The sequence below is a fragment of the Lissotriton vulgaris genome, chromosome 6 (genome assembly GCF_964263255.1).
Source record: "Lissotriton vulgaris chromosome 6, aLisVul1.2, whole genome shotgun sequence".
In the NCBI taxonomy this organism is placed as follows: Eukaryota; Metazoa; Chordata; class Amphibia; order Caudata; family Salamandridae; genus Lissotriton; species Lissotriton vulgaris.
The window spans coordinates 918180422-918205126 of NC_141694.1; the positions used below are offsets into that span (position 1 = coordinate 918180422).

At 41.4% G+C, this 24705-nt stretch overlaps 1 protein-coding gene across 1 annotated transcript in view; it reads left to right on the plus strand.

The window, feature by feature from the left end:
- The window catches only part of VIP (vasoactive intestinal peptide), a 61946-nt gene that overhangs the window by 29450 nt on the left and 7791 nt on the right, over positions 1–24705 (plus strand). Inside the window, exons 5-6 of the mRNA XM_086926907.1 lie at positions 10464–10595; positions 21717–21831. Coding sequence (XP_086783033.1) covers positions 10464–10595; positions 21717–21831 — 247 coding nt within the window. The remainder of the gene's footprint in view (positions 1–10463; positions 10596–21716; positions 21832–24705) is intronic.

Genomic DNA, 24705 nt, shown 5'->3' on the forward strand with positions numbered 1-24705 from the left:
TCTTCCCGGCAGCAGCACAAGCCGCAATGGAAAAAGGGATGTTTACAACCACCTGTACGGCAGTCGTATTGTAATAAAATCAGACCCTGGACTCCTTGTCGGGCAGTCTCAAGCCCGAACGGGTGGCGGTTGGACGCTTGTCTGACTGCCATCATAATGAGGCCCATTGTTTCCTCGAACCAGTCTCCTTGTCCGTATTTTGCTTGACATATGAACATATGAACATCAAGTAAGCTCTTGCATTCAATTTACATGTGAATTACAGCTAGTGATTATTTTATCATTTCACACTGAATTGTTTGGTTTTCTGGGACCTCAAGAGGGTGATGCTAGTGCATGCATTTTTTGCTTTGTGACACTTTGTAACAAGGAGCTTTCCATGAAACCCAGATAATTCTGAAAAGTAAGGATCATAATTGATTTGTTTGTTGCAAAACGTCTGATTTCCTACTGCTCACAGGCTTCAGGTTACGTATAAGTATAAGAAAAGGGTCATATCCACAAAAAATATTGTCCAATTTTAATTTATGCAGATTGGGAAATCAAAAAAAGATTCCTTAACCCAATTAATCTTATATTCAATCCAATGTGTTCCGTCAAGTTTTAGTTTTTTTTCTTATGTCTTTTGAGGTGAGACCTGGTCGGAAAAAAATGATGTCCCTAACACCCTAATTACTTACAGTTAGAAAAGTGAATCCAAAAAAACAACAGATAAGGTTTCACCGAGGAATATTCGTTCTTCAGTTCCAACAGATAAAACATGCTAATGTATGTGGAAAGGGGTTTGTATAGCATAGGCCTAGTTGCAAAGCAATAGAGTGCCGTACAAGAGAAACGGTGTCAGAAAATTAGTAGAGAAGGAAAGTAGCAGAAAGGGTGATGAGCTACAAAAGGTCATAGAGCTTACAAGATGTTGGTGAAGAGAAGTGAAACCTTTTATTTGAGGCATTTCAACTATATACACAGAAATGCCGATTCATAAAACTGATGAGAAAAGTTAAAAGTGTACTCTGCATGATTTTGAGTACATCTGGAGTAAATTAACAGGTTTATATTGAATTGTGAAAGAATATCTACACATCTGGTGGGTATTCATGTGTACTCAAAACATAAGTGCTGCCTTATATGGAAATTTAACATATGTATATTTTCGCATATTAACATTTCATGTAAAAATGCAAGTGGAAAAAAACTTTTTTTTAAAAATTATTTTCTGTATTGAAAAGTGTTTTGATCATTTGAAACCCATTTTACATCCATCCCCATGAATTAGAGTAGTGCCATTCCATCTCCACTGACAACCTGAAAACACACTGAATCCTGCTCGTTACAGCGGTAAATCGGCAAGGGTTTCAAGGGGGGAAAACACGCTGCAAACCTTTGTTAAATACCTACACGTGAATGAATGTGTAGGCGTTCACCAACTTGCAAAAGTGTACTCACCCAGAAAACGCCACACACCTGCCCCTGCATCCAAATCTGCAGACAAGTTTATTCCACAAAACTGTCAGAATTTTAGAATATGCCAATCCCCTTTGTGTGGATAAAATCCTACCAATCGTGAGTTTGCAAATCAGATGTGCAAAAACTAATATGTGTTAGAGCAGTGGCCCACATTTGAATGACAGATGTGTTAAAATATTAAATAATCAGACCCAGACGGCTTCATCAACTGAATATGTCTTCAAGGTGGGCCTTTCAAACTATAAGATTTGTCTGTGTTACGCAGGGGACATTCTCTGAAAGTTACAGCTTGACTTGGCGGATGCAACCACATTATATTGCTGCGTTGATGACTTAAACACAGAGACACTGTAGTACAGTGGTGGCAAACTACGGCCCAAGAGTGTTTTCAGTTTAAAATTGGCGCATAAGGGAGAGGTGGGAAAATATTGTTACTTGTTGCAATACTAGGTAGAAATCCTGACCTTAAGATTGCTCACACAGTTTTAGCCCCTTCGATTCAGGCTGATAATAATTAAACACGTTTTTTAGAAGAAATGAATTGCTATAATTTAGGTGAAGTGAGTGTGAATAAGAAAGCAAGCGTGCAGAGAAGGGAATGATGAGGGAGGTGCCCTGAAGCAAGAAGGCATGATTAGAGAGGGGCTCTGGTAAACGGTACACCAGAACTGGTGGTATAAAAAGGACTGGGGCAACTAGACAATTAGTGTGTCTACCACCACTCATAGCAGACACGTTGATGCTAATCCACAAATAGTGTGTCTTTCCTCCTTTTGATCTCACAAGGCTCTGTTATATCATTCCTGCTTTGATCTACTCCCTCCTTCCCCACCTTCTTTCCTTGCTCCCATCAAGTGCTGGGTAGTCCCCTTCTCACGCTCCCTCATCTTACTTCACCCTTACACTCTGCCAAAGGGGCCAGGATGTAACTATTTATGCCTTTCGCTTTGACGACTTTGTGCGCTGTACGCTATGCATTCCATGCTTCTAGAGTTTGGGTTGGGTGCAGAAGGCGTGCTAGACAGAGCTTGGCCGGCAGAGCTAGGGGATGCATTTTAGATTGTAAGTAAGAACTTCACAATAATGCATGTCCTAAAATCTCATTTGTCACTCATGCAATATGGCTTCTCCTCAGGAAAAGTAGAGAAATCGCTAAATTGTGTCAAGGGGCGCAATGGAAGTTGCAGGGCAAGTTTGTTCTTTAGGGAATCATGGCTGATCCCTTAAAGAGTATGAATGCCAATGCAAAGCACTTTAAATTAGACTTGTGCTGCCACTGGGCAGTCCCCCAAAGACAGTCCTACATGTTGATTGGAAAACTGGGGGAGGGAATTCCAAAATAGGGACTTGCGATAGTGTCAGGCATAGCTTTGTTGCACAGTGTTTATCAATGCAGAATGACTTCTTAATTTCTTTGGCCATCATTATTAATTGCAATGCTAGTGAGAGAGTCCGTTGATCTCTATACACGTTATGAACGCTTAAGATAAAATACACGTGTGAGCTTGTATCAGTGCTTTGGCATTATGTATGAGAACATTTCTGTATACATCTCAGGTTATATTCGTTGTCTCAGGGATCTATAATAACACGGAGGACTATGGTCTTTTACCTTATCGTTGGTGTATATATGTATGTATTCCACACTTATAAAGCGTGCTGCAACCCCACGGGCATCCTGGCGCTAAGACACCGTAAGTTGAAATGAAATGACCCGCAAAGCTGACTACTGGTTACCTTCTGGGGAACAGCCATGTCTTAACTTTCCTCCGAAACGACAGCAGTTCCTGTGTCTGCCTCAGTTCCAAAGGGAGGCTGTTCCATAGGCGAGCAGCTGCTACTCCAAACGCTCTTCCACCTATAGTGGTTCGCTTGAACCTCGGGGTGATTGCCAGGCTAGTTGTAGAGGATCGCAATTTGCGTACAGGGTCATACCAACCAAACCTACCCTGAAGTGGCTAGGGCCCGGTACCGTGAAGTGTCTTGAAGGCAATACACAGCGACTTGAACAAAATCCTTTTGCTGGTATACAAAAACAAAAACAAAAGGAAAGGTGCACTCCAATGAAGTCAGTAGAGCAAAAGGTATTTTTAAATGTCTCTTCTTTATTCAACATCAAAGTTGTCAATCGTCAAAGGCACAGCCAAAGCGTTTCGTTCCCCTTGTGCCACGGGAACTTTGTCAGGGCAAAACAATATATTTAGTGCGAAGCCAAACGTCACGATTATAGAAGAAAAATCTATCCTGGTAATAGACGTCCCAATAATGCAGTACTTTTAAAATGATTCTGAGGGTACCACGTTCATGTTCCCCAGGGGTTTCATCATTTGTTCTTAATACAGTCCCATTTATTGCAGATAAGCGCCAAGATTGTTCGCTGATCTGTTAGGATGGAGGGTGCTTGGGATAGTCGAAATAAAGACCTTAAGGAATAAAATTTCGCACCCAGGAAAGGAGTAAGGAGTTATATTTTCTCCACAGAAGGAGTACCTCGCTTTGAATCGGGCGAGGTTCCAACAACCAATAAGTTTGGGACCGTTCCCAGAGTGGTGCCTCCAATACGGGCAGAAACCAATTACAAACACAGATGCGGCACCTGTAGTCGGGCACCAGAGTCGTAGATCACCATGAATTTGAATCCTTTGGCTCACCGGGAGTCAATGTAGCTCTGCCAATGCATGGGAAGTTGATGAGACTCGAGGTCTCCTCAAGGCCAATTTTGCTGCTGTCGCCTGAATACTCTGAAGCCTCGATATTAAATACCTGGGGGACTCCAGCAATAAGGCATTACAGTAGTCCAGGCGGCTAAGGATGACACTCCTAACCACTGACCCTCTAGCCTGCAGGGGTAGCAGTGGTAGAACTTTCCAGAGTCCTCTGATGAGCATGAAGCAGTTCCTGACTACCTGATTAACATGCGATTCAAGGTTAAGTTTGTCGTTAAAACTGACCCCCAGATTACACACCATGCTCACCGGTCCCATAGGACCATCTGTGGGGAAGGGCCAGAAATCTGAAGGTAGAACTGAAGGCACTCTGCCCACCCCACAGTGCAGGATCTCTGTTTTGTCGCTGTTAAACTGCAGTGCATTGTCTCCTAACCACAACGCCATTTCCCACATACACTTGTGGAAGGTATCCTGGGAATCCGCCTGATCACCATCCAGGGACACTATTAATTGGGTGTCGTCAGCATAGTTCACAACACTAATATTGTGGGCATTGATGACATCCAAGAGCGGCCGCATGTACACATTAAATAATATCGGGCTGATAGATGACCCCTGCGGTACCCCGTGCCTATTATTAGTAAAGTCTGACTGGAAGGGAAGGAGGACAACGGCCTGCCGTCTATCTGCCAAGTAAGACTGGAACCAGCTCAAAGCCGTATTTGTCACCCCCACCTCCTCCAGTCTCGACAGCAGTGTGACATGGTTTACCGTGTTGAATGCGACGGACAGATCTAACAAGATCAGAGTCACAGCATGTCCCTTGTCCGCACGCATCCAAAGATTGTCCAACACAGTAACAAGTGCTGTCTTGGTCCCGTGTCCTGGTATGAACCCAAACTGTTCATCCCCCTGCTTATTATTGCCTTCCAGGAAGCTCGAAAGTGCGCGGCTGACCAGGTGCTCCCGTATTTTCACTGGATATGGCAGTAGGGACATTTGGGAATCTAGTGAAGGTTTCTTCAAGAGGGGTGAGACCACCGCCATCTTCCAACAGGGGTGCACCACTCCACTGCTAAGTGATTAATTGCATAGCTGGTGAAGTAGTGGAAAGACCTCAGGACCAAGCTCTTTCCAGAGTTTCTGGGGAAATGGGTCCAGCGGTGAGCCAGAAAAACCCCCCATAGCCACCTTAATAAACTCTTCTTCCTACGGCAGTTCCCAGTGATCGAGGGTTATTTCCTGACTCTTAGATTAAGCCCTAATTTCTCTGATTTCACAATCTTTAGGTGTTCTAAATTCAACATTTACGGTTGTGACCAGAGGGGTATCAGATTTGAGGCCTTCAATAATCCTATCTATCTTTTCCTGAAAGAACACTGCCAATCCGTTGCACAGTTCTTGTGAGGGCACGATCTTATTCCTTGTGCACTCTGGGTTGGTCAGCTCTCTCAGTATATTGAAGACACATTTAGTACTATTGGAGGACTTGAGAAAAAGGTCTGCAAATTAAGGGGCCTTAGACTGGCAGTGACCTAACATTAAGGAGGCCACTTTTCATTACCCCCCTTATTATGAAAAGTGCGAGTTTGTCCTCACTGAGGAATACAGAGCTGATGTGCTAACACCGTGTGACTGCTTACCTATGTCGTACAGCTGTGCCCTGGAATACCTATGCCTGGGAGTGGTGAAGTGAGGGAGATCATCAGGGATATAATGTAGCATGATATTGCACAGTTGAGTGTAATAACCATGGTTTCTGTGAAGCTTTAGTTCTCCTTAAATGGCGGTGTATCATTTTCTTATTTGATGTAGGTTGAGGCATGTTTGGGCACTTGACTACTCTTGTAGTAGGAACATTAAGTTGGTACTCACCTGTGATCTTTTATTAAAAACTAGTAGTCACATCACAACATTTACCCCTTGATGCACCAGATTTGGAGGGATTTTCATATCCTCCAGATATGATCTCACCTGAGGTGTTCCACAACGTCCTCAAGGCTACAGACCGACCGATAGGGAGGAATGATTGGGGACTTAGTTCCTATCTGTCCACATTTGCTAGAGATGGAAGCAAAAAGTATTTGGGCCTTTGCACTCAATTTAAAACATACAAAGCATAAGCAGTGCAAGTAGTACTATTGTTGGGTTGTGTTACCAAAGACCGTTTGATTTAGCAATCTTATATATGTAAAATTCTTACCCATAGGGCCTTCCGATCCGCCCATTTCATTCACTGGACTTCTGTGTAATTCAGATTTTTGTTCCACCTCTCTGAGTATACAGCACATGGTACATTGTCAGCACACTTCAACCAATGTTTTGCTTTACTCTGAGTGACTGCATTCTACTCGTAAACATTATGCACTTAGGTACTAAAGTAGTCTCCTTGAATGCCATGTTATTGTGTGCTAAGTTGTTCTTTTTAAAATACAGTTAAGTTCTATTAGTTATTTTCTGACTTTTTGAGTATCTAGCTGTTACCCAGACATTGGTACTGGATTCTACCCTCTGCCCTGCGGTTCTCTGCATTCCACATGGGAATTCCAAGAGACTCCTTTTATTGAATAGGCTTTAGAACCAGTCAAAAATGGCTGCTGAAATGTGTGCATGGTACCTGTGGGTGCCCATCTTCAGTTTCAAATACCATTTCAAGCTAGCCTCCTGTACATGCACATGTGTACATGCATGGCCACACATTGTTGATTGCTTTTTGTAATAAGCATTTACAAAACCAATTTCTAAATGAGCCAAACATTTGTAACGCGGAAAGTCGTCATCAATCGCCAGACCAATTAAAGTTGCTAAGGCTTATTTTGTTTGCATTCTAGGTCGCTTATGCGTGCGTTTGTAACAACAACAATACATCTAGAAGTTCCAGAAAGCAAAACAAATTCAATTACATAATAAGATACTTTGGCCTAACCAGAAAAACCATAAGTGATCTTTGGGGTAATAGAAGATGACCTGGAAATAATCCTTTTATAAAGGGCAACACTTACTTACATATGTACATCAATCAGCTATTTCAGTCAACTTCATGACCGAATAAGGACACTTGGGGGCAGATTTAATCGTCTTTCAAGCAATACAATGGAGCAAGGCAACTTGCTGTGCTGCGTTGTGTAAAAGGGAGTGTGCAGAAATGACCTATATTTACAAAGATATGGAGCATTTCTGCTTTCCCTTCATGTTGCCGCACCCTGTGCTACCTAGCTCCAACACAGGCAACCTGGCACCAATAGTACAAGAGTGCCTGAGTTATGGCAGGATTGCTTGTGTGCTTGTGTGCAGAAAGGAACACTTTACTGAGCAAAAGCAATCCTTAGAGGCATATTCTTAATTGCACAAAAGCAATCCATAAAGGCACATTCCGATCGCGGGTGTTGGTCATGACGGCCGGGAGCCGTCAGCAGCACACGAGCACTGTGTGCCATGACGGCTCCCGGCCGTCATCAGCATGCAAGGGGTTAAAAGTCTTTGTGAATCTGGGTTTGCATCCAAATACATGGGTGGATGCATGGAAATGCCAATGCTCCACTCATGTAATGCCTACCCAACGCAAAGTAATGCAAGGCAGTGCTTACTAAACCATGCAGTGTAGTTGCCTTGCTTAGTACATCTGAGATAAGGACTTGCGTTGTGTTGAACAAATTTTGTCATGCAGGGTAATGCAAGTCCTTAGTAAATCTGCTCCTTGGTGTCTACCTGTATGTCTCTATACAGCTATAGAACACCTCAGTGGCTTGCAGTATGCTCAATTAGGGGGCAGTTGACATCCTTTTTAGAACATGGACCACTGTCTCATATACATGAAACACAATCAAGTTCTCCCTCTCGCTATGGTTACAAAGTCACTCCCAGTGTATTCTGGCAGCACTCACTGCTATTAGCAAATGTAATGAAAGTGAAAGGCTCTCAGGGAATGAATAAACGCCACACAAATACATGCCATGTTCACATCATTATTATTTATTTTCTCTCTTATCTGGCCCCACCCTGTAAATTAATAAAATAATTAAGAAAATGGTCAATTTGGCTAGGTGCTTGTTTACCCTCCGTGACTAAAGGATGTCCACTATAGCTAGCACGCAGAAAACAAGCATTTGCAGATCCGACAGGCCTGGAAATGGCTGTCAGCCCTACGGCTGTATCAGAGTTTGTTTTGGTTTACTTTGTGATGGGTTTTGTGACTTTATTGTTGGAGGAGCTCCTGGGCACTCACTTGTATGGAAATAAACACTGGCTAAAAGCAAAGATAGCATGCACTGCCATAGTAGTCTTTGGCACTAAAGGGAATTACTTTGATTTACTGTGAAGTTAGCAAATATCTGAAGTGGCATGACCCATTGCCCCACACAGTATGCTGTAGGAGGTGGAATCCAAATGTGAATGACACAAGTGATCAATGGATGAAGAGGGCTGGCTGAAAGTAGTAGGGTATTTTACAAAAAATTTTATTCAAATCAAAAAGTCTTGGATAAAGTCAGACCTGAAAAACACACGGGCACACAGAGGCAATACCCACTTAAACAACAGGTTAAGTAAGCTACGAAAGTAGGTCAGTGGGTAAGACATTTGGTGGCCCGATCTCAAGAAGGTACTTAGAGAGAGGTCATGCAAAGGTGAACTTTCCTATTACAGGAATACAAGTGACAAGTTTCACATTTATCTTAAATTCCTGCTGTTTTTAACTGTCTGACTGGTGTTAAATGCAGGTCATATTTTGTAATTGATAACCAAAATGCCATATATCTTGATAAAAAAACAAGAAAGGGTTGAATTTAGAGTTACAGATATTTGACGAATTATTACACCTTAACTGAGTATAAAACCTGACGTTTTTCATAGAGCAACATATGTAAATTACTTGCCAAATCATATCTAATTTCTTTATCTGCACCACTGTAGTGTAGTTCCTATTTTCCCAATAGGCTCTGCGCATTGGAATAACATAAACAATAGTTTAGACGTAGGATTGAGGTCGACTAGGTCTCTATTGAATATGTTAGAATTAATTTAGGTTTGCCAGCTAGCTCAGAGGTCACTAGAAACTTTCTCAAATGAATAGGGAGGAGTGAACTTCCCTGATTAGACAAGAAGGGATTCAGCTTCTGACAACCGCATAAACATGACAACTTTGCTCCCCCAGAATAAGGAGTATATCTCCAGAGTTGTGTAAAAACAATAGATAGCTATTTCACGCAGTCAATGGTGCATACTTAGTTTCACCAGAGTGCAGAGAAATAGAGAGACGGGCGTTTTCAATAAAAGGTGTTATTTATTGAGCAGTCTTCTTTCTCATGCAAGAGAAATAAATTGCCACAATTGCAATACTTGTTATGAAGTAAAGTGCGTACAGTAAAAGGAGTATTATGAAATAATAATGTAAAAGCATTGATATGGTTTCTGAGCCATATGATACTTAAAAGGTATAAAATATATACAGTTACATACAATAATAAAAGTTTGACTAAACATACTCAACTGGTGCTTCTAAGATACGCCTACCCCGATGTACCTAACCTAAGCCTAGTACGTGGGAAGGAGTAAATGAGCTGCAGTTTAAGTTAAGTTAGTTTTTGCCAAGAATCTGACTCAAGAATTCTCTAAGGATCTAATCAGCTCTGTACCTTGGTTTTAGAATGAAGGAGGTCTTGTATCTCGCTCTCAAGACTCGATCTCCCAGTAACCCGCAAGGGTGACTGGATTTACTGGAGCTGGATTTTCTCGGCAGGAGAAAAAGACAGCGTCTTTCTCAGTGCGTCAAATGGGAGGGACGGCTTCCTTCGGCTCTCGCATCAGCTGGGCTTTGGATGAGTAGATAGCCGCTCTGCTCCAAACCACTGTGTGTTGCTTAAGGCAAACGCTGGAATATTTATACCTGGAAGGTGCCGTGTTTGACGTAAGGTTGGACATAAGACGTCAATAAAAGATGTCACTAAGAACTGGCCGTTCTTTCAGTGCTCGCAGGAGTTCTAAGACAAATCAAAACAAAAGCATGGGGAATTCCCAGGTTGCTGGAGGTTTGGTTTGTTGAAAGAACTCGTTGTACTTTCTAGGAGTCTAAGGAAGTAGCCTTGCCATATTTGGTTTGCATTGGCTTTACTAAATATGGATTTGATTTTTATGCCTTTATAAGGGTATGATTTGTTATAACCACATAAGGGCATAAATCGGGATTATTTAATTAGGGTCCTAGATACGATCACAACACCACAAAATAATTGTCACATGCTTATTTTCACTCAACGCTACACATCTCACTGTGCACAGGTAATGTCAAATATAAAATTAATATATTTTTCTCATATGTTCTCTCCAAAACAGCAACAATGCCTTGGAAGACCAGATGCCAGTCAAACGTCATTCTGACTCTGTGTTCACTGACAAATATAGCCGCTTACGGAAGCAAATGGCTGTAAAGAAGTATTTAAATGCGATGCTTAAAGGAAAACGAAGGTAGGTGATCATCATAACAATGAAACACATCGTTTTTATTGAAGTAGATATTTAAGAAAGTTAACATGCTTATTTTGCTCACATATTACATTTTGGTCACTGGAAGTCCCTGTATTGTATTTATTTATGCATTTTATTTGAATTAATAGTTCTCGTTTTTTCAACAGAAAGCACAAGCTCACTAAATTTCCTTTGTACTACAACCACCAGTTCACAAATGTATTAAAATGAGGCTAAACCCGTCTAGAGATGTTTCTTAATATTCAAAATTCTTGACAGCTTTCACAGCCAGATGTGAAAAGGTAATCCCATTTCTGCAGAAAGCAGCCCTGTTTCAGCAAGGATTACAAGTAGTTTGGTAATTCCACTGACATTTAAAATAGCTAAAGGCAGGTTGAATAACGGCCTGCAATGAACCCCGAATATGAATAAAACAAACGGAAATCACTGTGGTTACTGTGTTGTCGTCCTGCTATTGTTCATTACAGGTGTTAAAACTTGTAATAGCCCATTTAAGTTGTGGTAATAGCCTGTAGTGTCAGTCAGTGATACCAAAATTCACTATGGGCCATTTGTAATGAGGAACGTAGTGATCATGCAAAAACTGAGTCTCTATTTTGTAAAGCAAGGTATTTGTTACCGACTTTTGTCTGCTGAGCCTAAAGACTGGATTGGTACCAATACAGCTTTTACCTCTACAATTTGAGGGATGTAGATCATTTTAGGCGAGGTTAATTACAAGAAAACAAGCACAAATAAATAATTATCATCAAGTCATTGGCCTTTCACAGTTTTCTTCTTTTGGATACATGTGTGCATTATGTAGGGATCTTTTGAAAACTCATGTATGAGCTATATGTCAAACTACGTACTCCGAATTTTAATGTAATTATCCCCGTTTTACAAAATGATAATTTTAAGCACTTTACTTATTGTTTTGAAGATGATTTCCTTCTGAATGTAGAGTGAATGATCTACTGTGATGAAAAATGCATTCATATTTACAGCCGCACACAAGTACCACAGCAGCTGCATTTTGGATATGTTGTCGATGTCAGAGAAGACACTACACATGCATAGGTGAAACCAGAAGTTCTTGTCAAATCGGGACCAAATCAAAGCAGACAATTTACATTTCTGCTAAATAGAGAGTCAAGCGCACAGGAAGCCATACACTGGCCAAAGAGGAAGGAAAGTAGTTAATGCATGCAAGCAGTGTGTTCTGAGATGCTGTGTGATAAACCTCTCAGCCTAAGGGTGGTCTTCCCCCAAGCATTTTGCTTTACAGCTTCCATTTTTTGCTGCATTTATTTTTGTTGGCCTGAGGGACCTGTGCATTGTACCACTTCTATCCAGCGCTATAGTGCTTGTGCTTGTTCCGTAAAACATGATTGCCTTGTCTTATACCCAATTGGCATATTTAATGTACTTGTAAGTGTCTTGTAGAGTGGCATACCATATACATAGGGCCTGTAAATCAAATGCTACTAGTGGCTGGCAGCACTAACTGTGCCACCCACTTAAGTAGCTCCCTAAAACATGTCCCAGGTCTCCTACCGCAGCCTGAATGCAGTTTTAAACTGCATTTCGAGTTGGCATTTAAAACCCCTTGCCAAGCCTTAAACTTTCCTTTTATTACATATAAGACATGCCAAACGTAGGCTTAAGGGAGCCCATTGTGCAAGGGGACATGTCAGTAAAATGTTGGACCTGGCTATTTTAAATATTATATGTCCTATTAATGAAAAACTCAAAAATGTATTCTTCACTACTGTGAGGCCTACTCATCCCATAGGATACCATTGGGGATTTGGTATTACAATTAAAAAGTTAACATTTCCAATTGGGAGCTGGTAGCTATGTCATGTTTGGTCTCTTTGGAACTGTAGTGAAGAACACTTTTTAATGGTCAAGTTGGGTGTTAGATCACAATTTAAAAACTACTACTTTTAGAAAGTTGGTATTTTTCCGCCCTTAACCCTTAACCCTTTTTTTTTCCTTTTTTATCCTCATTTGCCTTGTTGCCAGCCTTCTTCTAATGAAACCGACCTGGGTTTTCAGCCTTATTTACTGGATGCGGGGGTAGATAAAATCTAAGAGAACAGAGGCCCCCCACTACCGGACACCCTTGAAAAAAACCACTGGAGGGCCTCCCCCCCAGCCATGCAATCAAACCCTTCCCTTATCTTCCTGAAAACACAGAAAAGATTTCCACCAGCCGAGGCAGTTAAAGGCTTAATCATTGGACTATTATCTCAAAACCAAAACCCCTACCTTCACCCATATCGTGCTAGAAAAGGCTTCCAGAAATTGTATCTTTTTCTCGTCTGGTCCAAAATATCCAACTTATTGAAAAATCTCATTGATTGTAGCCAACTACCCTCTGTTGGGGTGACCGGGGAGACCCAGAGCTTACATAGCTCTCTTCTAGCCAAAAGCACATCATAAAATACAAGCTTTGCACTGTCACTCGTGCCCCTACCTTGCAGATCAGATCTTCCAGATATGACCAGCTCAGCGCTTACCTTGATCTGAAAACCTAGGACACTTGACAAGCAGCTACTCATGGCCTCTCAGAAAGCCTGAATCTTCGGGCACTGCAGAAACATTTGCAAGTCATCTTCGTTTGGGCTTCCACACTTGGGGCACAACACCACTCCTTCTGAGCCGAATTTCGCCACCCTTAACCCTTTGTACCGGTACCCTGATCTGGGTCACATGACTGGGTGTAAATGACAGTTAGACTTTATGAATTATTCCCCGACAGTCAGGCAGTAAAGGTGTGCCTCAACGGGCCATCTGCTGGCAGGATGGGGATGGCGTGCTGAGCACAGCCCCATTTACAACTAGCCTGCATTCCAACAAAGGGCCTATCAACCCTGCATTGTCACTTAAGCCAGCTTGGACCCAGGGCAGGATAGTCAGGAAATGTCCATGCACCTTAAAATCACTATTTAGAAGCTTATGCCAACTTCCAGAGCGATGGCACCAGGGAATTAAAGTAAACCAACTCTTCAGTATACTTCTGGACTTGTGGATACTCTGCCAGAAAGAAGGACTGCCTGCTGAGGTGCTGGAAGGACTGAAATTCCCTGGACTGCTCCTCTAGAAGACGGCTGACTTGCTGGATAATTCCCCTAGAAGCCCTGTTGCTCTGATACCTTTTGCCTGGGGACAAGTACTAGATCTTCCACTGTCCAAGGACCTCCAGAGTGTCTCACATGGGCCAGGTTGCTGGCCTTGTGTTCAGGACCACAGAGAAATAAAAGGCTTCCTCCTTCCTAAAACCACACCTGGACCCAGCCTGAGTGAGTTCTGACCTTTCAAGTGGCGCCCCTCCAGTCCTGGGCCCTTGGAAGCGGTGCTAAATGTACTCAGACAGCCAAAATGTAAAGTGGTGACTTAGAACATTTTCAGGTAAAAACTGCTCTGAGAAGTGAGAGCCAGGATGAGACTGGGACCAATCTGCTCGCCTATCCGCTAGAGGCACATCTCTGGTCAGATTTTCTTTGCAGCTTCTCCCACTACGTTCTTCTCCACAACAGCAAATCCATGTCATTGCTCCTTTGACAAAAGGATATACGACCTCATGGAACTATCTTCAGCTACAGCCCTCTGCGTCATCCCAAAGGAGATTTTTGACTTCCATTTCGACAACTATATCAGAGTGTAGAAATCATCGCTGTGGGTATAACCTGAGGCTATCCGGGGATGATGCTCCCTCATCGGACACCTCCTGCAACCTTGCCCTGCTGAACTTTACCTTCTCAGAACATTTTTCTCAAGACATTTTCCAAATCTGAAGGTAAGCGCTGACAGGGCCCAATCCACTCCTTGTATCCAAACTGCCCTCTAGCGCAGTCCGACATATATTTCTTCTTTGACCTGGCATCTTGTGACTAGATGTCAGCGGTTGGCGGTTTGATCTTTTAGGCCTTATTTTTACTAAAAACTTTAAAAAAATCCTAGCTCCAATTCTATTGATTGGACCATTGTTGTTTTGGTGTCAAATCATTTATTAAAATATATCCTATTTTTCTAAATTGGTGTGGTAATTTTATTGTGTTGTGTATCCACATTATTACTGTTTGTCGGCTGCATAAATTCTTCACAAACTGCCTCTAAGTGAGGCTCGACTCCTTGTTTTGCCAAGCTACCCAGGGTAAAGCATAGGTTTATTTATTCAATTTTTGAGGTTCACCCTGCAAGGGAGTATGGCTGTTGCTTGATCAGGGCTCCCACTCCAGTAAACCAACAACCTGATTTCTAACACGGTGTTCATGATGTTTCTTAGGATCCACGGTATATGGTCTGTTCTTAGGTTTCTGTTCTAGAAATCAACCTGAGGGGTGTTTTGTAAGTTATTCATGTGCATGTCTATGAATAGCAGGGGCTAGAATTATGAAGTTTGGTGGTGGCCAAAGATGTTAAACTTGGGCTTATTCTTTGTTTGCGAAGTAGATGCCACGAATTTCAGATTGGGGCATAAGTGCACCTTTTAGTCTGCCCTGCTTTTGTTGCTATATGTTAACTGAACTTCTCAATACAAGGTGAAGCAGAAATCCTTTCCTGTTGGAAGCATATATAACGAGGCTATTCTGGATAAAGGTACATTGCAAAGCATTTGCTCCCTTCCTTTAATCTCCGTTCCTGATTTTAGCTGCTCTCACTTTAGTCTTCCACTGGATTCTACCTCTGTATTCTACAACATCCTTTCTCTTTCCTGAAGCCAGAATGACTTTTGATGTGAAGCTAATCTCTTCATTAATGAGCTTTATATTCAAACAAGAATAATAAGATTGTTTAGGACGTTTAATCGTTCTTTGTGGATTTTACCGTTTTAACTTTGACCCTCTTAAAGAGACACTTAACACTTTTCATTTAAATATTTCCCAATAGGTTCACATCTAGGCTACTAGGAGGAGTTGCCCTATCTTCAGGCAATCCTGGATGTGACTCTTCATGCTGTCCCACCATTCAACCCTTGTGTTAGGCACCATCTACATCCTATGGATAGCAGGCAAAATGCAATATTCTTGAAATTTCGAAATACAAGATACATGAACTACATAGTAGATGTATCTGAGCTACCAAAGACAGCATTATCACACTCTTTCAGCTCTTCACAAGGACTTCATTGTCTCTGGTTTGATCCATAGGAACATTGGCTGATAGGAAATGTATATTCCTGAACTTTCTTTCACAGAAATTTGAGGAAAATGCATCTTTTTAGCCAAAGTTTGAGATCTGCAAGTCTATATGGGTAAGAAAACGCTATGAGATATGTGCGGGTCAAGCCACTCTGAACTCTCTTGGGTGTCTAGTAAATAGCAATATCTGGGTTTGGTGGGTTTCTCTGGGTGGCAGCTGGGTACGCAGTTTGAAGCTAAGCTTATCATAAAACCGGGTCTTGTTTCTCTCAAATTTTATGTTACTATGTTGGGGCTTTTTGTGTTGCGGGTGCTTGGCATAGCAGTATATCTGTGGGACATTTTTTTCAAGACAAGTGTGAGAAAGCTGGGTGGTAGGAATTTTGCAGATCACTGCAGCTTTCACAACACTCTTTCATTGAAATGTGAGGAAAATGTGTTTTAAGCAAAAGTTTTATATTTATGGGTAAGAACTCTTCATCAGAGCCATGCAAGTCACACCACCTTGAACCCCATTTGATGTTTATTTTCCACAAAAAGTCTGAGTTTTTTAGGATCATGAATGAGCTTGGGCCCAAATTCTGAAGCAACTCATATTATACATAAAAGAGTTGATTTTGCTGGGTGAAATGTGAAGTTTCCAGATTTAGCTTTGGGGTGTTTTGTGTTGCGCGCACTTAACCTGCCATTCAAGTGGCATTTTTGATCAGGAAATGAGTGGGAATACAGAATAGTAGAACATTTGTTATTACTAATTGGATTTCTCTGCATTTCTGGTGCCTGAAATCTGTAGAGATGGTGATTCTTGCAGAGCCAACCTTTTCTTGATGCCATTTATAGAATCACACATGCTTTCTAACACAGAACATTTCTAAATGTTTCTCATAAAAACACAAAATATATCTATACTTTGGGTATTTTCACAGTTCCCTCTGGCAGAATCTAGAAATCTTGGATACCTTTAGAATCCCAGGATGTCGAAAAAAGGATGCAAATTTGGAGTAGATATCATTTGTGGACAAAAGTTATAAAGGTTGAAGCACCAGCTACATTAACACAAAAAAGGGCTTAACATTGGTGGGGGAGGGGGGTTACACTGGTGTAATGCCATTGCATTCAAGAGGTTAACAGAGGCAGGACATTCCGACTACATAAATACTGCTGTTAATATCCTTTTTGGGTGACAAAGCCATATTGTACAAGTGAACCTGTGAACCACTCTCAAAGTAGAGAATAGATGTGTTTGTGGATTTAACTTCCTCTGTGAACAACAAACAGATGATGTCTGGTGTACCAAGAAACCCCACATTGTGTGAAAAAGTGACTTGTGACAACATGTTACTGCTATCTACTGACAAAAAAAGAAAGTGACAAGAATCTGGATAATGTGAAAGTTTCACGAAATGCAAGCTTGTATAGCAAGTTATATTAATGCAGTTTAAATGAACAGGAACAGTTATGCATAAGAAGAGATATAAGCATGATCCAGTGAAGCTGGCCTCACTTTAAAAAGGACGACGTAAAGAATTTGAGGCAATATGGGTTTTGTATTTATCTTGGTTGATTGAACATGATGATTCTGCACTACCCGAGACCACAAAAGACTGTCATTTTGAGCCCCATTTCTGTCTTTCTTAACAACCTAGGGCCTCACTGCAGAAGCTTCTGGAGTAAGCTAAGAGCATTCTTTCTGAAGAAATTGTGAGGCATTGAGTAATTTGCCAATTTTGAAGAGAAAGGGTGGGGTATTTAGTCAATGGTTCACTGAGTGTGTTGCCTTTGACCACAAACTGCAAGTAGGTTGAGACCACAAACCTTAGGAAAAATTGACTCTCTCCTAAGCAAATTCAAAACATTTTGAAAAAAAGTTGTTTTTTGTTATAACTCAGCTTGTTCCTGGAACCTAGGAAAGTGGTGAACTCAGCACAGCAAACCTTTTGTTAATGCAGTTTTTAGAAAAAATATACACTTGTTTGTATAGCACTTCCCCCCATTTTTCTAATCCAAATATAGTTTTATTGGTGCCCTGCAAGGGAATCCTCAAACCCCGGGTACCTTTAGAATCCCCAGGATTTGGGGGATAAATTGTGTTAATTTGGCATGGATACATTTTGTGGAACCAAAGTTATTATGGCATAAGATTTAAGTATCCCCACATTTTAAAACAAGCATTGACAATGCCAATAGGTCTATCTTCAAAGGAATATTGCATAGTAATGTGAAACATTACAAGTAGATAGCATGGGAATGGATGTGTATTTGTGTGGAAGCAAAGAACGGTAGAATAATATTGGCCTAGATAAAAGATCAGGTGACAGTTTCACTGTCAAGTTAGCTAAAAAAATCCATGTAGGATAATGACTGCCCTTCTCCCATCTGTGCTGCTGCCAGAGAAAAACACCATCAATTAACTAGTTTTCTAAAACACGTCAATACGTTTACAATGTCATGTGTGTGCCTCTGAAAATTCAAGCTGAGGCATCTGTATAAATCAAGAAAATGATCACAGCTGTGTGAAGGGCAAGCACTTTGTTTGGAAGCACACACGTCCTGCTCAATCAAATCACATACTCCAGGCTCTCAACATGTGGATGGAGCCAAAGCCCTTCTCCTAGTAATCCTCACTTAATTGTCTGGAGACAGCTTCAATCTCAAGTCAGACAATAAAAAAGGCTCAACGGGGGTTGAAAGCTCCAGTAGCTAAGGGGCTAAGCAAGACCTAGACTATGTATTTCCTGCTCAATGCCGATTTGTTTGTGTCCAGGCTGCCACTGTTCCTCAGGGTCACTCTTTCATGTTTTTGAGAAAATGCCCATTTTTTCAAGGTCACCCCTATTTTTCACTGAATTTTGTTTGCTAGTTTTAAGCATCTGCACACTGGGGCACCACTGTCCAATGCCCAGTGTGTATACTCTGACCCCTTACACATGTAGGGACTGGCTCTTCCCTGATTGGTGTATTTAACTATCCTGTAGGGCCATTTTATATGGTGTATAATCTGCTCCCAATGCATAGAAAGTTAAATGTCACTTCTGGATATTTAGCACTTACTGTGCCATACACTATGGTAACAAAGAAAAAAGGGAAACAATGCTTCAGGCCTACCATTGTAGCTTGACTTCTGCAATTTATATCTTATTTTATTTATTTATTTATTTATTTATTTATTTTTAGAGTTTTATATAGCGCGAACTTGAACCGATTAGGTTATCAGAGCGCTTTACATAGCACCAGTTCCGTTACATGTTATCAAAGCACTTTACATAGAATCAGTTACGTTACATAAGGATCACATTTCTTTTTGTTCTAGTGAATAGGGTTATCTCTTCACACGGGGGAAGGGATACACCTGGCTATACTCCAACAGTCACACAGGCGACTAGTCGTTAAAGCTATATCTCTAAACACAGGGAGGGGATACACATGGATACAATCTAAAAATCACATAGGATACTAGTCAATAGAGTTATCTTCTATCTACACAGGAGGGATATGACTGGAAATACTCTAAGGGTCACATAGGAGTGGTAGAGAGTACAAAGGTCCACTGCAAACACTAGTGATAAGAGTCAACTACATACACATAGGAAGGGAAATGACTGGTTAAACTCTAAGAGACGCATAGGGGTGGTATATGGTGTAAGGACTTCAGCGAATACCAAAGCTTAGCATTATTGCAATAGGTCAAAGATGCAGTCACAGCATAGAGGAAGGGTGGGTGGGATGCAAGGTATGGAGGGAAGGGCTAGAGTCCAGCGAAAACTGTCCGAAAACAGCAGCAAAGTGTCATTCAGGATAGCACGCAAGATGATCCTTTTTTCTCTAGTAAAATCCTCCCTTTAAAATATTATCATATGTTAGCTTTGTAGCTCACAAGGTGGGGTGCATGGTATTTGAAAAGTGGGAAGTGTAGACAAATAATGTTAACATGTTCCTTCAGTCACAAGGCCCCAAAAGCTCTTTTCATTGTAGCAGGCCTAGCTGTCCTATGTAGAAATCCAGAGTACAGCTTTAAATACTAATATTGTATCTCAGAATGGGACAAACTAGAAAAATAATGAAACTACATTTATAATAGTTATTAAAAAATGATTCAATGGAGAAGTCCAACTTTGAATAAATATTAAGGAAAAGTAACATTTAGAAAGTTACTCTTTGCATGTGTGAGCTGTCAGAATGGTAATTAGCATGAGCCTCTGTCAATTTCCAGCTGGTTCTGAGCCTGCAAAGTGGTGTGAAAAAGTGAGAAGTTCTTTACAGGAGCACCTAATAGGCTGACCAAAATGGGCTCTTCTGAGCTCAATAGAATTTGCAGGGTCGGCGCAATTGGTATTCTATTGAAAACTCAGTGTCAAATGCTTCTTGACAGGTCTGGTGAGCCACATTCGAAAGGGGAAAAATAGGATCCCAGGACAATTCTTATATTTCTTGTGCCTGGTTGCTGGAGGAACCCTGCTTTTGTCCTACCAATTTCTGTCTGGCCTTGTTGTGAGAAGAGAGCCCGCTTCAAACTGGATTTTAATGTTAGATGTAGGAGGACACTAGGATTACCATAGTATACCTCCCACTTATACCTCCAGCCTCAGTGCCAAGTTTAGTGTGGCTATAGACCTTCACCATCTTGGAATTGCCCTGACATTTTGCATGTTGGTCCTGCTTGCAGTTAAGCAAATAGTAACTACTGCAAAAGTGGGTAGGTCATTGCATTGGGAGCCTTTACTCCATTGATCAGAGAGGAATTAGAAGTGTTGCAGTTTGCCCCCACCCATAGGTGTGGACCCTACAAATCTGAACCTTCGCCCATCCTACCTCTGATGACTGCTGGACTTGCAAAAGAATACCAGGTGGACTGAACAGCCTGCACTTGGCAACCATGACTTCCACTTAAAATCCAAGGTCAGAAAGATCTAAAAGGATCGTAAGGCTGATCCTCTGTGCGGTTCCAGGGACATAAAAAACTTAAGAGGGCATTCCTGTAAAGAATCCCAGCTGACTAGTGGCAACTGGACCTGGACTTTGCTGTGGCCTATTGCCTGACATAATGAGAGTCTCTAAGTGCTTCCCCATAGGACCTGGGTCCTTGGAAGTATACTGTAGTGGTTGTTTGGGTATCTAAAGAAATTTGGGAACATTTTGCTCCAGAGCTTGAGGGGGACCAACCCCAAAAGTATCTGATTGACGGTTCCATGGCATAGGATTGAATTTTAGTTTTGCCTTGTGTGGAAAAAGAAGATTTTTTTCTCAAAAAAACAACAAAGTCCCTTTTCAGACTGGAACTTTTCCCTACTTCCAGGCAGTTGTGGGGCTAATCTACTTTTTGTACCCAACTAGGGCCCCATAGCGGGCGGCCTAAAATCCCACCTAGCTTCCGTTCCACAACGGCCATGGACCAGAAGTAGAACTTAGTGCTTTTGGTGCTTTTTTACCTAAAGCTTTAAAAATTCATATGTCTGATACCCAATATTGGAGTTATGTTGTTTTAGTGTCATTGTACTAACTACATTTTACTATTATTTTATATCTTGAAGTGAGCACTTTATTGTGATATGGTTTCAACGTTTTACCTACTTTGGAATTTGTAAATACTTTCCACATTTTCTCAAAGTTAAGCCTGCTTTCTCAATGCAATAGCTACTGAGGATTGAGCGCAGGTTTAAAATGATCAAACCTTTACTGGCACCTAACAAATTAGTTACTTTATTATTAATATTTGTGATGAACTAACATCCACCTCCAATTAATAGTTCACTTTCTCACGGTGTTGTTGTCAGTGGAGCCCTGATGATATACTTCATGGAAAGCAGTCTTTTTCAAGTATTCTGTAAATGTGTACTTTGTTGTTGTTATTGTTCAAGCACTCAACAAAAAGTTGTACCAAATAGATAGTTTTCTTATCATTAAGGAAAGTTCAGTATATATTGGGACACATTTTGATCCAGACACTAAAACCAGTGTTCTTTCTTTACAACAGCCAGGAAGAAATCAACCCAGCAAACCTTCAAGATGACACAGATCTCAGTGAGCCACCCTTTTCCGATTATTATGATGATGTCACGGTAGAGGACCTGCTTAACCACCTTCCATTGGTGCGTCTAATTTCGTACTTAAAACTTCCCTCGGGATGGCATATATCATCATGAATGAGTGACTAACTTCTCTTTTTGTGACTCACTCTGCCAGTGCACTCATACTGCTTAAAAATTTACTGAAAGCGGGGTGAAACAGTCACAACCAATTTTCAATTATTAAGCAAAAACACATATTTGTATACAGTGAGATACAGAGCAAGCTATTGGAAAGGAAAGAGTTAGAGGTGAAATAGATACCTATTTGTAGTTAGGGAGCAGGAGTAAGATAGGTGAAAAGCAGAAATGGAAATCCTTAAGTACTTTATATATAACTGGAATGGCAAGTCTCAAAAAGTGATAAATTAACATAATCTAAAGCTAAATATTTTTAAGAAATAGATTTAAAGATAACGTCAGTGGCAGTCACGGCCGGCATGCGTTGTGGGTGGGGTGGCGGGGGAGGAGGGTAATTTTAATTATATAAAAAATAAAGTGTTTACCTTACCTTGCCCGGTCCGGTCCCCCGTCGTCACTGCTCCCAGCAGGAAGCAAGCAGCCTCCTTCCCCTCCCCTAAGCCAATCACAATGCTGCAATGGAAGCATTGTGATTTGTGGGGACGGCATCCAGCCAGGTGCCTATGGTAAGGCCATTTTCTCCATGTAGGCTGAATGCAGCCAACATGGAGAAAAATGGCAGAGTACGCATGACTGGTTTTGTCAGCCCCAGAGGGCCGACCATACAGTCAGCACCCACAACAATGGGCAAGCCACTCCTCCCCTGCTCTATTGCAGGAGCGCCCACCCACCTTCCCCCAACCAAACCCTTCTCCTTTCTCGCACAGCGAGAAAGCAGTAGGGTGACGCTCCTCCGTTTCCTGGTCAGTGGAATTAAAAATCACCAAATTCAGACAAATTTAACAAAAGATATTGGGATCAAGCAAAAATGCCACATTATCTGCTAATTTATATGTAGCAATCTACTTTCCTACCTCTGCATTATAATACTGAAAGCATACTATCATGCTGTGCCCCAGGATGCTTCTGCAAGCTTGTCCGTAGAAGGAGTGATGGTAAGGTAAATCACATACTGGAATGTCTGTGTCAAGAGAGAGCAGCCAGGTGAACAGTTTCCCTGTGCTCCTCTTCCACCACAGCGCTCTTGTGAAAGGACTGGATGTGAGCGACTTAGGCTGTTTTACTGTCATTCATATAGGGCTGAATCTGCAAGCTGGTGCAGAAGGCACATCCAAAGTTTAATCTGCCCCATTCCAACCATTGTTTAACCCCTTCGATGCTGATGACGAGCTCAGCTCGTCATCAGCCACGGGGGGCGTGTGCGGATGACGAGCTGAGCTCGTCATCTAACGCGGCTTTTGAAAAAAAGCCGCACAGCGCGAAAATCACCGCCGCAGCGATACGGTTAAATGGTCACAGCGGTCATATCACTATGATGGGGGGTTCCACTGTGGAGAGCAGGGAATGACCATGAAATACCAGAAGTGCCCCTAGTTACTTCCTCTTACAGTGCAGAGTCCCAAGCAGCAAAAACAGACAGAACAGCTAAATACAGTTGAAAGATTAACCACGATGTCTATGTAAATCCTTATTCAATGAAACATGCTTCACAAATGCCAATGAGATACTCTCAGTTGAATTCTTACGGCCAAACATCACAAACTAAATGTTGACACATAGAAAAATTATCTGAGCACATGGAGAATGTTGATGGGTATTTTTTTTCCGCCAGTCATCTACATATGGGTCTGAACTTTTTTACCGAAAGAATCAACAATATATTAGGAGAAATCTCCTATCAAACTAGCTCCCTTCCAGCAGTGCAGCAAGAATGTTAGCTGTGTGTCAACAGAGTGTTGTGTAAAGAAGGTGAAACTTGCAAAGCAAACAAATTGAACATTTACTCCTTAGGTGCACCTGTAGCACCCTAAAAAGTGTCTCAAAACCCTATGACTTGTTTCTTCTCATGACCCTGCTAGCACCTCGGGCCCTTGGTAAATGATGCCTGTGCAGCCCTTGGCCTTAATATTGACAATGTACTATGTATTTTGGTAGTAAATCCTAATTTTCAGCAGCTTCTCAAACATAGACCATAATGCACTGTTATCTACCAAAACAAAGCTCAATAGAAATCAGATCCATCAGTCACTCAAAACAAATGAGATATGTAAACGAAATTGATTCGAGGTTCATTTTTTCATTGCTGAATGCTTAGGAAAAACTTTTTTCATTAAGAATACCAAACGCATGATCGTCAATGCGGCATCTTGTTTCCAGCCCAAGTCCATCTGCCAAAAATTCAGTGATTTGTGAGAGTTGGGGCCCTCGTTATGTTCATTTGAGCCACTTGGACAGAGGCACTTGAAAACATACTTTGGAAAATATATTCCCTGGACCTGAAAGGTAGTGTTCCATCGACAGGAAGTCATATGGTTACTTTACTGCATCCTAATACATTTCAAAAGTGGCCGTATTCCACACCACAGCATTTTTATGCAAGGTTACTCTCACCAGATCTTGGCTAGGTTTATTAAAGGTGTATGCAATCTCTGTGTTTTTACTTTACAGATGGAAAAGCAGTCTTAACATTTGAAGTTTGCCCTCAAAGACGTCTGCTCTCATGATTCTTTGTTGCTGATAGTGTCAAAAAGTCTTTCAAGAAATATTCAGTGCCATTGTAAACGTGCCAAAAAGCAAATTCATTACTTACGATTGTGACAGGTTCCATTACAATCTTGTGTAGCCCTCCTCCTTGACACCATTCACAATAGGGCTAACAGAAAAAAGCAAGAGGTTTTTCTTCTTTCCCCCAACCCATTTTCCTTTTCATGAAGAAGCCCTCCAAAAGTCCTTTTCTGTGCGCCACTTTCCTGTCCA